Source organism: Bos indicus, chromosome 7 (genome assembly GCF_029378745.1).
Source record: "Bos indicus isolate NIAB-ARS_2022 breed Sahiwal x Tharparkar chromosome 7, NIAB-ARS_B.indTharparkar_mat_pri_1.0, whole genome shotgun sequence".
In the NCBI taxonomy this organism is placed as follows: domain Eukaryota; kingdom Metazoa; phylum Chordata; class Mammalia; order Artiodactyla; family Bovidae; genus Bos; species Bos indicus.
The window spans coordinates 4,723,805-4,735,381 of NC_091766.1; the positions used below are offsets into that span (position 1 = coordinate 4,723,805).

Here is an 11,577-nt window from a genome sequence, read left to right on the forward strand (position 1 = left end):
GCGGTCACCGCGATGAGAAGCCCAAGCCCTGCAACTAGAGAGGCGGCAACCAAGAGCCCGAGCAGCCAGAAATAAATAAATAAGTAAAAGTTTAAAAGCTTAGCTACAAAGGCTGTCACAGGAGGTAAGGAGGTGGCAGGAAGGGGCTGGGGCCAGATATGGGGAGGGCTGGCCCTGGGGAGGCTCGAGGTGGAGAGGGGCTGGTTCTGGATAAGAGTGAGCGCCCTGGGACAGGGCTGGAGCTGGATGTGGGGGAGGGGAAGCCCTTGGCCCCACTCCGGCTCTCCAGACTAGGGGCCTCTGGGAGCAAACCGAGGCCACACCTAGCACGGGGTGGGGGTCGGGGGGGGAGGTACAGGGAGATCAGAAGGTGTCGGGTGCATGTGACCAAATCGAGGGACCACGAGTTGGTGACCCCAAGGCTGGGTTACCCCAGACAACCCCCTGCATCTCTGTTTTTGTCTTTGGGGGAGACCTCTGAATCTAGGTATCTCTGGGGTCTTTGGGATGTCTGAATTTTTGTGGGTATCTGGGAGTTTCTGAGGGGCTTCCCAGGTGGCTCAGTGGTAGAGAATCCACCTGCCAAAGCAGGAGCTGCAGGAGACTCTGATTCGATCCCTGGGTAGGGAAGATGCCCTGAAGGAGGAAATAACAACCCACTCCGGTATTCTTGCCTGGGAAATCCCATAGACAGATGAGCCCGGTAGGCTACAGTCCGTGGGGTTGCAAAGAGTCCGACAGACTAAGCGACTGAGCATGCACACATGGAGGTCTCAGAAAGTCTCTAGAAGTCTTGGAGGCTCTCCGAGGTCTCTGTACTGACAGGCTGGGCTGCGTGGGACTCAGATCAGCAAGAAGGGGAGCATGAAGACGTGTCTTCTGGAAGTTTCTGGTTCCTCTCAGCCAGGGTAGGGGCCGCAGATCCCAGAACCGTCCCTCTTCCCACAGCCTACCCATGGCCTGGGGGGGCGGGGGCTGAAGCAGGAAGGGCCAGGCCCCAGCTCCCCCCGCCCCCCATCTCTAGCACCCACTCTCTCAGGCCGCAAGTCCGCTTGTCCCTCCCCACCCCCCACACCAAGCCCGAGTGCCTTGAACCTTATTTCCTCATTTCCTTCACTTCGTTTCCTCATTTCCTCCTATTCTAAGGGGCCTCAGCATTGGAATCCACCCAGAGCCGCAGTGACTGGTGCCCCTTTGTCTCTCTCCTGAAAGCCCGAGCGCTTGTCTGTGCCTCTTGGCTGATCCCAGTGTTTGGACTGAACCGGCTGCCTGGGATTTGTTCACATGATATGATAAGATTCTAAGGGAAAACATAAAAACGCATATGGGGAGCTTGTCCCTCCCATTCATCTGCCACTAAGAAGTAACCCCAGGTATTTGTTTTTTCTGTTTCATCAGAAGTCTTTTTTAGGAAGCTGCTTTAAAATTATTTATTTATTTGTTCCAATTAACACACTCACTGAGAGGCATTTGCTCTCACCTAGATCCACTCTCTCCCCAGGGCTTTTGCACTGGCTATTCTATCTCCCAGATGCCCTCCCCAATCCCTTTATTTAAACAAGCCCCTTTATTCTTTGCAATAAAGTCTCCTTTGATCATCGGGTTAAAATGTTGTCACCTTCCCTGCTTGCTTCCCAACCTTATTTTCTCTGCCACCTGTTACATATTTTCTTGATAGATTTTTGCATGTTGCCAGCCTCCCTGATTCTGCAAGAACTCCACAGGGACTGGGAGTTGTCTGTTTTGCTCATGGCTTTATCTGCAGCTCTTAGACCAGCGCCTGGCACACAGTAGGAACTCAATAAAGGCTTATGGAGTAAGTGAACGAGTGTTTCCTGATTGTTTCAGAGATCTATAACTTCATTTTCATGACTCTGTGGCATCTCCCAAGGTAAACAGCCGTTACTGATCTAACCAACTCCTTAGGTTGCTTCTGATTTTTTTTTTTTTTTTAATAGAGTACCTCAGTGAATCACCCTGTAGCTATGCTATGCTTTTTGGCTTTTTTTTTTTTAATTTATTGAAGTATAGTTGATTCACAACGTCACGTTAAGTTTCAGGTGCCTTTCTGTTTTTAATTGTGCAAAAGTACATTAACATAAAATTTGTAATTTTCCCACTTTAAAGTGAGCAATGCAGTGATTTTTATTACATTCACAGTGTTGTGCAACCACCACCCCCTGTCTAGTTCCAGAACATTTTTATTACCCCAAAAGGAAATCCTGTGCACACCAGCAGTCACTCCCCATTCCCTTTCCCCAGCCCCTGACAGCCACAAATCTACTATCTGTCTCTGTGGATCTGACTGTTCTAGACATTTCCTACCAGTGAAATCATACACCGTGTGGTCTTGTGTGTGTGGCTTCATTCATCCAGCACAATGTTTTTGAGGTTCATCCACGACATAGCGTATGTCAGAGCATCACTCCTTTTTTAAATAATTGATTTATTTATTTTAATTGGAGGCTAATTACTTTACTATATTGTAGTGGTTTTGCCATACATTGACATGAATCAGCCATGGGTCATCCTGAACCCCCTCCCACTTCCCTCCCCATCCCATCCCTCAGGGTCATCCCAGTGCACCAGCCCTGAGCATCCTGTCTCATGCATTGAACCTGGACTAGTGATCTATTTCACATATGATAATATACATGTTTCGATGCTATCTCTCAAGTCATTCCACCCTCGCCTTCTCCCACAGAATCCAAAAGACTGTTCTTTAAATCTGTGTCTCTTTTGCTGTCTCGCATATACGGTCATCGTTACCATCTTTCTAAATTCCATATATATGCATTAGTATACTGTATTGGTGTTTTTCTTTCTGGCTTACTTCACTGTACAATAGGCTCCAGTTTCATCCACCTCATTAGAACTGATTCAAAGGTGGCTGAATGGTACCTCACTGTGGTTTTGATTTGCATTTCTCTGATAAGGAGTGATGTTGAGCATATTTTCATGTGTTTGTTAGCCATCTGTATGTCTTCTTTGGAAAAATGTCTGTTTAGTTCTTTGGCCCATTTTTTGATTGGGTCATTTATTTTTCTGGAATTGAGCTGCATGCTGCTGCTGCTGTTGCTGCTGCTAAGTCACTTCAGTCGTGTCCGACTCTGTGTGACCCCATAGACGGCAGCCCACCAGGCTTCCCCGTCCCTGGGATTCTCCAGGCAAGAACACTGGAGTGGGTTGCCATTTCCTTCTCCAATGCATGAAAGTGAAAAGTGAAAGGGAAGTCGCTCAGTCGTGTCCGATTTTAGCAACCCCAAGGACTGCAGCCTACCAGGCTCCTCCGTCCATGGGATTTTCTAGGCAAAAGTACTGGAGTGGGGTGCCATGAGCTGCTTATATATTTTTGAAATTATTTCTTTGCCAGTTGCTTCATTTGCTATTATTTTCTCCCATTCTGAAGGCTGTCTTTTCACCTTGCTTATAGTTTCCTTCATTGTGCAAAAGCTTTTAAGTTTAATTAGGTCCCATTTGCTTATTTTTGCGTTTATTTCCATTACTCTGGGAGGTGGGTCATAGAGGCTCCTGCTGTGCTTTAGAGCGTCACTCCTTTTTGAAAAGTTTATTCATTTGGCTTCACTGGGTCTTAGTTGCGGCAAGTTGAATCTTCAGCTGAGGCATTCAGGGTCTTCTCTTCGAGGTATGCAAACTCTTAGTTTTGGCATGTGGGATCTAGTTCCTTAACCAGGAATTGAACCCAAGCCCCCTTCATTGGGAGTGCTGCGTCTTAGCCACTGGACCACCAGGGAGGTCCCAGAGCTTCATTCCTTTTAAAAAATGTATTTATTTACTTTTGGCTGTGTGGATCTTCGTTGCTGCATGTGGGCTTTCTCTAGTTGTGGTGAGCGGAGACTACTCTTCATTGCCATGCACAGGTTTCTCATTGCGGTGGCTCTGCTTGTTGAAGAGCGTGGGCTCTAGGACTCTCGGGCTTCCGTAGTTGCGGCTCCCAGGCTCTAGTGCGCAGGCTCAATAGTTGTGGCGCATGGGCTTAGTTGCTTTGCGGCATGTGGGATCTTCCCGGACCAGGGACTGAACCCGTGTTTCCTGAATTGGGAGGTGGATTCTTTACCTCTGAACCACCAGGGAAGCCCCAGCATCATCCCTTTTTATGGCTAAATAATATACACTGTGTGGATGGACCACATTTAGTTTATCCCCTCATCAGTTCGTGCTCCTGTCATTTTGTAAACACGCACCTATTTGAGAGTCCCAAGAGTGGGATGCTGGATCTGAGGGCCCGGGCATTCAAAATTCCCATGACAGGATGCCTTCCATTGCTCTGAGCCACTGATGCTCCCCCAGCAACGTGTGGGGTTGCTTGTCTCCCCACATCCTGGCCAGCACAGGGGGTCATCACACTTTTGAATTTTTGCACATCTGATAAATATGCAAAGCTCCTCAGAGTTTGAAGACAGAAAGGGGCAGAGTCTGAGGAGAGGGGAAAGCATGGGGGAGTAGACTCCAGCCTCCCAGAGTCCAGGAGAAGACTTTTGACATTTATCCCATTTTACAGATGTGGAAACTATGATAAAGAACAGTTAAGGTCAAGCCATGAGCCAGGGGCTGGAAAGGATTTGAACCTGGTCTGCCTAAAGCCAGGACCCCAGTGAGGCAGAGACCCTCTCCCAGCCCACCTGTGCCCATTCCCTCCTCAAGCCCTCATTTTGTTTTTTTCCACACCACAGAGGATGAGACGGTTGGACGGCATCATCAAGTCAATGGACATGAGTTTGAGCAAACTCTGGAAGTTGGTGATGGACAGGGAAGACTGGCGTGCTGCAGTCCTTGGGGTCACAAAGAGTCGGAGACAACTGAGTGACTGAATAACAATGTGGCATGACTAGAGATTGAACCTGTGTCCCTTGCATTGACAGCACTGAGTTTTAACCGCTGGACCACCAGGGCAGTCCCCCCAATCGCTCTTGTGTTATATTCCTGGGCTCTGACTCAGGCTGCCCTCTCCTCCTGAGACTCCAGGCTCCTGGAAGGGTGCCCCACCTCCAGAGCCCAGGCTCCCTTCAGAAGGATCTTTTCACACAGTGGCCCTCCCCTGCTCACACACCTGCCTTGGTCCTGGGAATAAAGCCTGGCTTTGGAGGCCTTCGCTGCCTGGCCCCAACCCATCGCCAGTTCCTCCACTTACCCTCGCCCTCCAGCCACCCCACTCCTAACGAGGCTGTCACTCCTAACCACTCTAGCCCAGGCCGGCGTGGCTTCTCAAGCGACAGCACATGTGCTCCTGCTGTGCCTTCTCGCTGCAGTCTTCGCCACCTTCATTTCTGCCTGCGACTGCAACTCTTGCTTCAAGCCCCAGACCCAAAGTCCTCTTCCCAGCGAGCCGTCCTCTCAATGCCCCCCACAGCATGTTCATACACAACGAGAGCTCTGAGTCTGTGGGAGAGGGTAAGAGCTTGGAAAATCAAAGGCAGGTTCTAGGAATCCTTGGCAAATTCCCATTCATGTGTTGAAACCCCACCTCTAATGCCTCCTTCTCCAGGAAACCTTCCAGTACCCTGACCCTCACTCTGACCTTGACCTGACTCCGTCAGACTGGGGGTGTCTGTGTCTAGCTTTATCTTTTTCCAAGACTGGATGCTCCTAGAGAAACCGACCAGGGGCGGAGCCTCTTGGGGGGCTCAGCATGGATGAAGTTTGTTGAATGAATAAATGAACGCGTGGGTTGGGAGTCAACTGAGCTGAGACTGGGAAGTGAGAGTGAGTTGATGAGGTAGCAGTTAGTTGGGGTGTTATTGGGGGACATATAGTCATTGAGTCTCAGCAAGAAGGAAGCAGGCCTGCCGCCCCTGCCCCTCCCGTGAGAATCCCGATTCTTGAGGCCTTCCGCGGCGGGAGGGGAACGGGGGCGGGTCTCTGGGTCTTCTTTATTCTTCCCCTCTGCACTTCACTCGGCACCAGTTCCTCTTCCCCATGAGTAGCTGGGTGCAGAGTGTGAGGAGCGCCAGGCATCGCAGTGGATCGGAATCCGGGGAGGGTCGGACCCTCTGACCCCCCACGTCCAGGTGAGCCACCACTCCGCCGGCAACTTCCAGCACGACCGAGGCCAAGGCCAGGCAGTAGGACCAGAAAGGTAGGAAGGAGGCATTGGAACTTGGGTCTGTGCAAACCAGAGCCGGGGCGGGGGCGGGGGTGGGGGTGGGGGGGGGGCGGTACTCGTTAGCGCTGCAACCCAAGACTCAGACCCAGACTCCCAGTCCCCTGCAGGTCAGTAGGAAGGCAGAGGGGCGGGGTCGTTTCCGGGGCAACAGCTCATTTGCATATAGTCCTGTCTTGGCCGGCTAGCTCTCCCGAAATATTTGGGGAAATTGGGCAACCTAGCCCGAAGGGGCACATCTGAAAGAAAGGGAAGGGGCTGACTGGGCCAAGTCACCTCTTTGCCTTTCAAGCCCCTGAGGCATCAGGGTTAGGTACCCATTCCCCAGAAGGGGAGACTGAGGCCAGAGCCAAAGAGGAGCAACCAGCGAAAGGCTGCGTTTTAACACTTCAGAAGTGGCCTGAGCTATAAAAATATATACATCTATCTATCTATCTATCTATCTATCTCTCTCTCTCTATATATATATATATACAAGCGGCAAGGGGGAGGGTGACCACAAGCTGAGGTCGGGGCTTGGATTCCCGTGTCTCTGCCTAGGTTGCCTGAATGGGGGGTCCCCTGATGTGGGCGCTCCTGTTGCCACTGCTGCTGCACCAGGCAGGCAGCCAGACGTCGTCATGCAGCGTGCTCTCGGGGTACATGGACTGGACCAAGGAATACTTTGACACTTGCCTCAACTTCAGTGGCAAAATCCTGACCCAGCTACCTCAGAACCAGTCTCTGCGGGCCAGATCCGTGCAGCTCCTCGACCTGTCTGCGAACGGCCTTCAGCGGCTCCCGTGGTCCTTCTTCAGGGACCTGGAGCAGCTGCAGTTGCTGATTGTGACCAACAACTCCTTGGACTTCGTGGACAGGGCGCTGGCCAAGCGCTGCGGCCTCGAACTTCTGGCTGACTGCAGCTGTGCCCTGTTAGACTGGCACACAGATCGGCAGGATAACTGCTCTGGCCCAGAGCTTCCAAGGTGCCTGGATGTGCCCACCGGTGCCTGGCACAACCTCTCTGTCTTCTTGGACGTGAGCTGCCCCTCTGGCCTGACCAAGATAGCCATTGGTGCCCTGGCGGCCAGCGGAAGCCTGCTCCTTGTGCTTGCTATTGCTGGCCCGGTACTGGCCTGGAGATTCTGTAGACATCGGATGGACCAGAACCTGAGCAAAACCTGGGCTTCTCAGGATGGCTCCAGGTCTGGCTCGGGCCGGCAGCCAAGGTACAGTAGCCAAGGCCGCAGGCCTAAGTCCCCAGCCAACACCCCGCCCAGATCTTCCACCCCTGACTACGAGAACATGTTCGTGGGTCCACCGGCTGCCAGACACCAGTGGGATGAACTCAGGTGAGTGACCCACACACGTGTGTCTGTGAGTCTCTGGAGCTGGATGGCCAGGGTCCAACTCCTGGCTCTGCCTCTCATAGGCTGTGTGATCTAAGGCAAGTAGTTTCCCCTCTTTGGGCCTCAGTTTCTTCCTAGATAAAATGGAGTTAATAACAGCCCTCTGCCTCACAGAGCTGGGATAAGAATTAAGTGAGTTCCTGTATAGAAGACACATGTCCCCCTGCATGACCTGCAAACCCAATTTCTGGCTGACAAGGATGTGGAGGGAGGAGGCAGGTGTTCAAGGTGGTGGGGGCTCTGTGGTCGTGGTCAGCAGCCTAGGCTTAGATCTCGTGTGACCCCAGGCTGCCTTTGAACCTCTGTTTCTGTCTCTGTAAAATGAGACCACATCCCCATCTCCCCCTGACACATAGGAGATGCCAAGAAAGCCATCTGTATCTCTCTACCCCCACAAAGCCCTGCCCCCCAAATGGGCTAGGCTTAGACAGATGGGTCTGTTTCCAGGTTGGATGAGAGAGGGGGTTTCTGGGGGGCAGGCACAAGGAGGAACAAAGCCCTGAAGGTGGGAGAGGACAGAGACTGCTATGAATGTGTTTCAAGAAGGCAAGACTTCAGGGCTGAGGTTGGAGGGGGCTGGGAGGACCCAAGCAGGAAGGGAAGAGGGTCACAGCAGAATCCAAAAGATGGGGAGGCCTGTGGGAAGTTATTGATGAGAAATGAGAACACATGCAAAGCAGATACAAATACGGCTCAAAAGCAGAAGTGGTCTGCGGTAGGGAGTAGAAGGCACCAGACTTCCTAAGGCAGTGTATGTTCTGATGCCCGCCTCTGCTTCGCTGTCCCCAAGATCTCAGGTCCAGGCTCCTCTAAAAACATTGTTTACAACAGAATGTGTCAATCTCACCCTACACCTCACAGTTGCAGAAATAGAGTTTCTGGAAATTCCCTGGTGGCCCAGTGGTTAGGACTCTGTGGTTTCACTGCTGAGGGTACAGGTTCAATTCCTGGTCCAGGAACTAAGATTCCACAAGCTAGGCGGCCCAGCCGGAAAAAAAAGAAAGAAATGGAGGTTCTGGGGGGCAGGAGAATGGCTTGCTCAAGGTCAGAAGCAGACACTAGAACAAACCCTGACTTCCATCCCCATACAACCATTTATGTATTTTGGAGTAATTTATACTAAAGTATAAATGACTGATAGACACCACTTAGTCTATAGGGCCTTTGTTCCAGGAGGAGCCAGGAGTGGGGTTAGGATGTTCTGGAGGCAGGAAAGTTCTTCTCTGGGGTCTTGCCCACCATAGCAAGACATTCCTAGAAGCTACCTCCTCCCCAATCTATTCAATGGGGAAACTGAGCCTCAGAGATTTATTTTTGTATTGAGGCCCAAAGTCAGTTGCTTCAGGAGACCTGGGGGAAAATTTCCCATCTGAAGGGGCACTGATTCAGCTCCAGGCACCAGAGCTTCCAGTTTTTCAAGAGGAAACCAAAAACTAAATTTGAATGTAAAAAAAGGGCAACTATCTCAGCTTTAAGGAAGAAAAAAAAAAAAAAAAAAAAAAACCCTGCCATGACTCAAGGTCCTCGGACCACAGCATTACAGTGCTGAATGCACAGAATCTTCCCCGAATCGCTGCTCCCTGCTTGTTTTCCTCACAGAAAGTTGGGCCAGGCTGGGAGACCACTGCCAGGGTCCTCACTCCTCTCATATGTAATTTCTCCAAGGGATCTTCCCGACTCAGGGATCGAACCCGGGTCTCCCGCATTGCAGGCAGACGCTTTAACCTCTGAGTCACCAGGGAAGCCCCATAGGTAATTAGGAGTGGACTCAATCACCATGAACTACTTTGCCTCTAAAAGCTGATGTGCCTGCTCCCTGAGTCCTGCCTGACCTCCCATCTGTCTTTTCCCCATAGGTCTCCCCCTTCAGAGGGCGGCGACTTCTACATGACCTATGACAGCCTCCAGCATGAATCCCAGCCTGTCTACTGCAACCTGCAGTCGCTGAGCCAGGTCCCATTGGATGACGAGGAGTATGTAGTCCCTGGGCGCTGAGCAACATCTTAACCATCTCAAACTCCAGCCTGTCCCCTTCCAGGTGATGGGGCATTCTGGCTCCTCCCTGACTTCAGTCCTCCCGTCTGAGGAATGGGACCAGGGGAGGGTCATCCTTGAGGCCCCAGAGCGGCTCTAGAGCCCCATCCCTAGCCCACTCTGCCCCCCCAGGCCACTCGGCTGCTAGAAGGGGAGGAGAGACCCCAATGCGGATGGGGATGGGAGAGTCAATTTGTGAACTCTGTTGGCATTCCCTGTCAGTGTGCAAGCATTGCCCAAATAAATTCTTCAGGACAGACGAGGCTTGGTGAGTGGGCTCCTCAGAGTGCGGATTTCTTGAGCTCCCAAGACAAGAACTCTGAGACTCCTCAATTGCTCCCAACCACCCAGTCTCTCCCCTCTGTCTCTTTCAGGCCCCCTTCTCAGATGCCTGGTATCCAGTCTTGGCCCCCAAGGCAGCCCACACCAGCCTCAGAAGGGTCTTTATAACTCAAGAATAGGACTGTGCTCCTCCCCTGCTCACACACCCTCTATGGCTCCCCAGTGCCCCCAGATTCTCAGCCTGGTGGTTGAGACCTGCGTGGACCCAGCCCTGTCCAACTCACCACCCTCTCCCATTCCTCTGCCCTTCTGATCTGGGCCTCCTCTCCCATCAAGCTCACTTCCCTCCTGCAGCTTTCATTTCCTGACACCCCTTACGCATGCCATCTGTCTGCCCAGATTGCCATCCCCTTCCACATCTTCTTACTCTTAAGCATCTGTATGCAGGTGTAGAACTCTGGCCTGGGCATCAGGAGGCACGGGTCCAATTCCTGACCCCGTCATGAAATCTCTGGGCGTCGGTTCCCCCACGTGTAAAACAGGGTGATTAGAATTGGTCTCTAAGGTTGCTTTAGCTCTAGTATCTTGAGACACCGTAATCATCCTTCTGGGTCTAGGTACAGAGCCACTGCCACTCCAAGAAGCCGTTCCTGGTTCTTCCTCAGGCGGTTTCATCACTGCCCAGCTCATGCCTCAGCTGGGTTTCCTGTCAGCTGTCCCCAGCCTGGCTTCTGTCAAGCCCTCAAACTACGGGAGACAGAGCTGGACACAGACAGCCCCAGTCCTGGGAGGTCAAGCCTGGACCAGAGGGAAAGTGAGAGCCCAGATCCCCAGAGAGAGATGAATGAAGGCGTTTTTAAAAGGCTGTATGTAAGAGGGGAATCTGGAGTGGGTTTTGAAGGATGCATAGGTGTTTGAGAAGTAGAAAGGACAAGGCACGCTGGGCAGGGGGACCAGCTTGGAGGCATGAAAAGACACAGGGGCAGTGGCGTCCAGCAAAGGCAACACTTGGTGTTTGGGGAAAGACTCAGCGTAGCCTCTGCTGCCTTTGGGTCATCCTGACATTGAGTCTTATTGAATCACACCACCTGGGAGTGATCCAAAGTGGGAGAGGTGACCTATGAGGGTCTTCAGCTTCCTTGCACCCCTGCATCCCGGTCCGACATGGCTCAAGCCCCAACTCCTGCCCCCAATCATCTATCTCCGTCCGTTCACTAATGCATTGCCTGGGTTGACTCCTTGGCGCAGTCCTTACTGCAAATCAGCTGCTCCCCTATGACTGCTCTCTTACTCATCTATCTTGTTCTCATTTGTCTCCTGCACTTGACCGAGCTGGAATGGAGTGGTTTTTGCCTACCTTGTCACTTCCTCTCCTCAGGGTGCAGCCAAGGCCTGGCACAAAGTGGGTACACATTAAATACATTCAGGGGCACCTAGTCATTCCAATCTGCCTCTGGGTGGGGGGCTTCTCGGGACACGTTGCCCTCACTGCTGGAGCTGGAACTGTCTCCTCCAGACCCCTGTTCCAGTTCCTCAGGGTGAACAGGCAAGTGAGGAGGGGGCTGGACTTGGCACATCTCAGCAATTCCACGATCCTAAGTAGAAAAGGATTTAACCTGGGAGATATGACGTGCATGAAAATTTCACACCTTTTATCTCCCTACTCTCTCTTTTTTTTTTTTTGACACTGGCATGAGGCATGAGCCATGCTCAGCTCCCTGACCAGGAGTCGAACCCATGTCCCCTGCAGTG

General features: G+C 51.9%; 1 protein-coding gene across 4 annotated transcripts; it reads left to right on the forward strand.

The window, feature by feature from the left end:
* LRRC25 (leucine rich repeat containing 25) lies at window positions 1-9,803 on the forward strand. Of its 4 annotated transcripts, none has more exons than XM_070792506.1 (4): window positions 1-124; window positions 4,695-6,097; window positions 6,662-7,329; window positions 9,366-9,803. In XM_070792506.1, the coding sequence occupies exons 3-4, from the start codon at window positions 6,671-6,673 to the stop codon at window positions 9,502-9,504; spliced, it is 798 nt and encodes a 265-aa protein (XP_070648607.1). In that variant the 5' UTR covers window positions 1-124; window positions 4,695-6,097; window positions 6,662-6,670; the 3' UTR covers window positions 9,505-9,803. The 4 variants fall into 4 exon arrangements, with proteins under 4 accessions (XP_070648607.1, XP_070648606.1, XP_070648604.1 ...); XM_070792505.1 differs by having other exon boundaries at window positions 3-124; window positions 4,695-6,029; window positions 6,662-7,452; XM_070792503.1 differs by having other exon boundaries at window positions 5-124; window positions 6,662-7,452.
* The last annotated feature ends 1,774 nt before the right edge of the window (window positions 9,804-11,577 follow it).

Excerpts from the sequence above, each read along its gene's own strand:
- LRRC25 (XM_070792505.1), top strand. The coding sequence starts at position 6,671 with ATGGGGGGTCCCCTGATGTGGGCGCTCCTGTTGCCACTGCTGCTGCAC. Across the intron at positions 7,453-9,365 it reads CACCAGTGGGATGAACTCAG|GTCTCCCCCTTCAGAGGGCG; the intron begins GTGAGTGACCCA and ends TTTTCCCCATAG.